Raw genomic sequence first — 2,500 nt, 5'->3', positions numbered from 1 at the left:
TGGACGCACACACACACACACCTAGACACACACACAGATATGCACCTGGACACACTCACATGTGCTCACACACATACCACACACACACACACACACACACTTACACCCACTTTTACCTCTTACACACACACACACACACACACACACACACACACACACACACGCTGATACTCTCTTCCTGCCTCTCTCTCTCACACACACACACACAACACACACATATGCGTGTGCGCTGACACACAAAGACACGCACACCCACAGACACAGTGGAAGCATCATGTCAGGCAGGCTGTGTCCCGTGCACAGTTCATACTCTCTGCGTGTTCTGACACACGCGTGTACAGAAGTCAGGCGGTACATTATGCATGGGCCTTTTGCTCACAACGCAACATCCTGTCAGGAATGCGAGCATAATTAGAAGGGGACTGAGTCTGTTTGGCGCACAGTGGCATCTAGGTCGTTGGGCTTGTGCTCTTCTCTTTGGTCGTGTGCTCGTCTTCAACTTTTCATCTGTTGTATGTCCATCTTTTGTGCTCTGTCCTCTTTGTCCTCCACACACCTTCTACAAGCCCCCCCCCCCACACACACACACACTCACATCACATTCTCTCCATCTGTTTCTCTCCTCCTTTCCTTTGCTCTTCTCCTTTCATCCACCTCTCTCTTTCTCTCTCCCTCTCTCCCTCTCTCCCTCTCTCTCTTTCTCTCTCCCTCTCTCCCTCTCTCTCTCTCTCTCTCTCTCTCTCTTCCCCCCCCCCAGTCTTGGTCTCTTGCTCTCTCCTGCTACTCTCTTCTTCTGTCTGTTGCTGAGAGCTAACACCAGTATGAGTGTAAACACTCTGTACTGTATCAGATGCCACGCTAACCCACTTCCCTCGCCGCTCCGCTCTGCTCTCCCGCTCCGCTACGCCGCTCCTCTGTGTGCACTTCCGTCGCCGCTCCGCTCTGTTCTCCCGCTCCGCTACGCCGCTCCTCTGTGTGCACTTCCGTCGCTCTTGTCGCCCCGCGAGCTTAACCTCCGCCGCTGCCACGTTGGAGGCACTGCGCCTGCACACCTCCGAGCGAAGCAATTAGCGTGCTAAGTGTTGCTAAGCAGCCCTCGTCGTCGTTAAAACGCCGTGCAAGCGCCTGCGTCTGTTGCGAAAGTTCCACATGTCGTGCCAGGGGGTTGTTGTTTTTTAACGCTGCACCACCTCGGAAAGGGGAGGGGGGGGGGGGGTATCCATGCATGCAGAAAGCAGAATAAAATGTTTTGTCGTCATGGAGATCTTGTCAAGACAAAAAAGTGAGAGAGAAATCTGTTTGGAAGCTTGCCACATACCACCCAGCATTTGCATTGTTACTAAATGAGTTACTTATTTGTTACTACGCTGCTAGGCAGTGTAATATATTGCCACTTCACCCCTGAATCAAACACACACACACACACACACACACACACACACACACACACACACACACACACACACCACACCACCACCACACTCCCCCATCATGTTGAGTGTAGCGGCCTCAGATGGAAACCTTAGCTCAGATGGCACCGCCAGACGGACCTAGAGAATTGATCTCTCTCCATTTCCCATTAGCAGTGCTCAATACAAGTCCTGTTTGATTTAGGCCACCATTTACATTCTTTCCTTTGGCAGCTGCCCTCAGTCAAAGTGAAGTACGAATGAGGTTGAATGCAAACCAATGCATAGCTAATTCTCTGTGTGTCTGTGTGTGTGTGTGTGTGTCTGTGTGTGTCTGTGTGTGTGCGTGTGTGTGTGTGTGTGTTCATGTGTGTATGTGTGTGTTTGTATGTGTGAGTGTCTGTTTGTGTGTGTGTGTGTGAGAGAGAGAGAGAGACAGACAGAAAGAGAGAGAAAGGAGAAACAGAGAGAAGGAGGGAGGGAGAAGTAGAGAGAGAGTGTGTGTGTGAGTGTATCTGTATATGTGTATATAAGTGTGTGTGTGTGTGTGTGTATGTGTGTGTGTGATTGTGCATGTTTTGTGTTATATTGTGGGTCTCTCATTCTTTTGCACCAAAGACGGGGATGATGGTATGTGTAATCTTGTGTAGACCCCATGTGACATTGCTGTTTCAGTGCTCACGTCCCATTGCAATTCATCTCTAGACCACCTGCATAATCAGACTTGCCTTGACACAGACTGTCAGTGTGTAAAAATAACTCTCTCTCACACACACACATGCACTCCCACACACCCACACACACACACACATACAGTACGTACGCATACACCATGCACACACACTCTATCTATTGTCAAAATTGTACATTTTCAAAATATGACTGTCTGTCTTTCCCTCAGTCACTTTTTCCTACTTAGTTATGAACTTGCAGAAGACCAGTAATGTTGATGCTGAAAGTGATCATGAAACATGACATCACATGAAAAAAAAAATTTGGTTTTCATACAGGGCAGGATGTTGTGTGTGTACTGTTAGGTGTGTGTGTGTGTGTGTGTGTGTGTGTGTGTGTGTGTGTGTGTGTGTACAGGG

The 2,500-nt window shown here is 48.9% G+C and overlaps 1 protein-coding gene across 13 annotated transcripts in view; it reads left to right on the top strand.

Moving 5' to 3' along the window:
- Positions 1 to 2,500, top strand: part of gphnb (gephyrin b) — a 115,792-nt gene that overhangs the window by 97,016 nt on the left and 16,276 nt on the right. For 8 of the 13 annotated variants that reach the window (XM_042094905.1, XM_042094910.1, XM_042094907.1 and 5 more), the window contains one exon: positions 2,028 to 2,039. The exons of the other annotated variants lie outside the window; for them this stretch is intronic. In XM_042094905.1, coding sequence (XP_041950839.1) covers positions 2,028 to 2,039 — 12 coding nt within the window. The remainder of the gene's footprint in view (positions 1 to 2,027; positions 2,040 to 2,500) is intronic. 13 annotated transcript variants of the gene reach the window in all.

Source organism: Alosa sapidissima, chromosome 6 (assembly GCF_018492685.1).
Source record: "Alosa sapidissima isolate fAloSap1 chromosome 6, fAloSap1.pri, whole genome shotgun sequence".
Classification (NCBI taxonomy): domain Eukaryota; kingdom Metazoa; phylum Chordata; class Actinopteri; order Clupeiformes; family Clupeidae; genus Alosa; species Alosa sapidissima.
The sequence above is the reverse complement of the archived record's forward strand: the minus strand, read 5'-3'. Positions and strand labels throughout refer to the sequence as shown.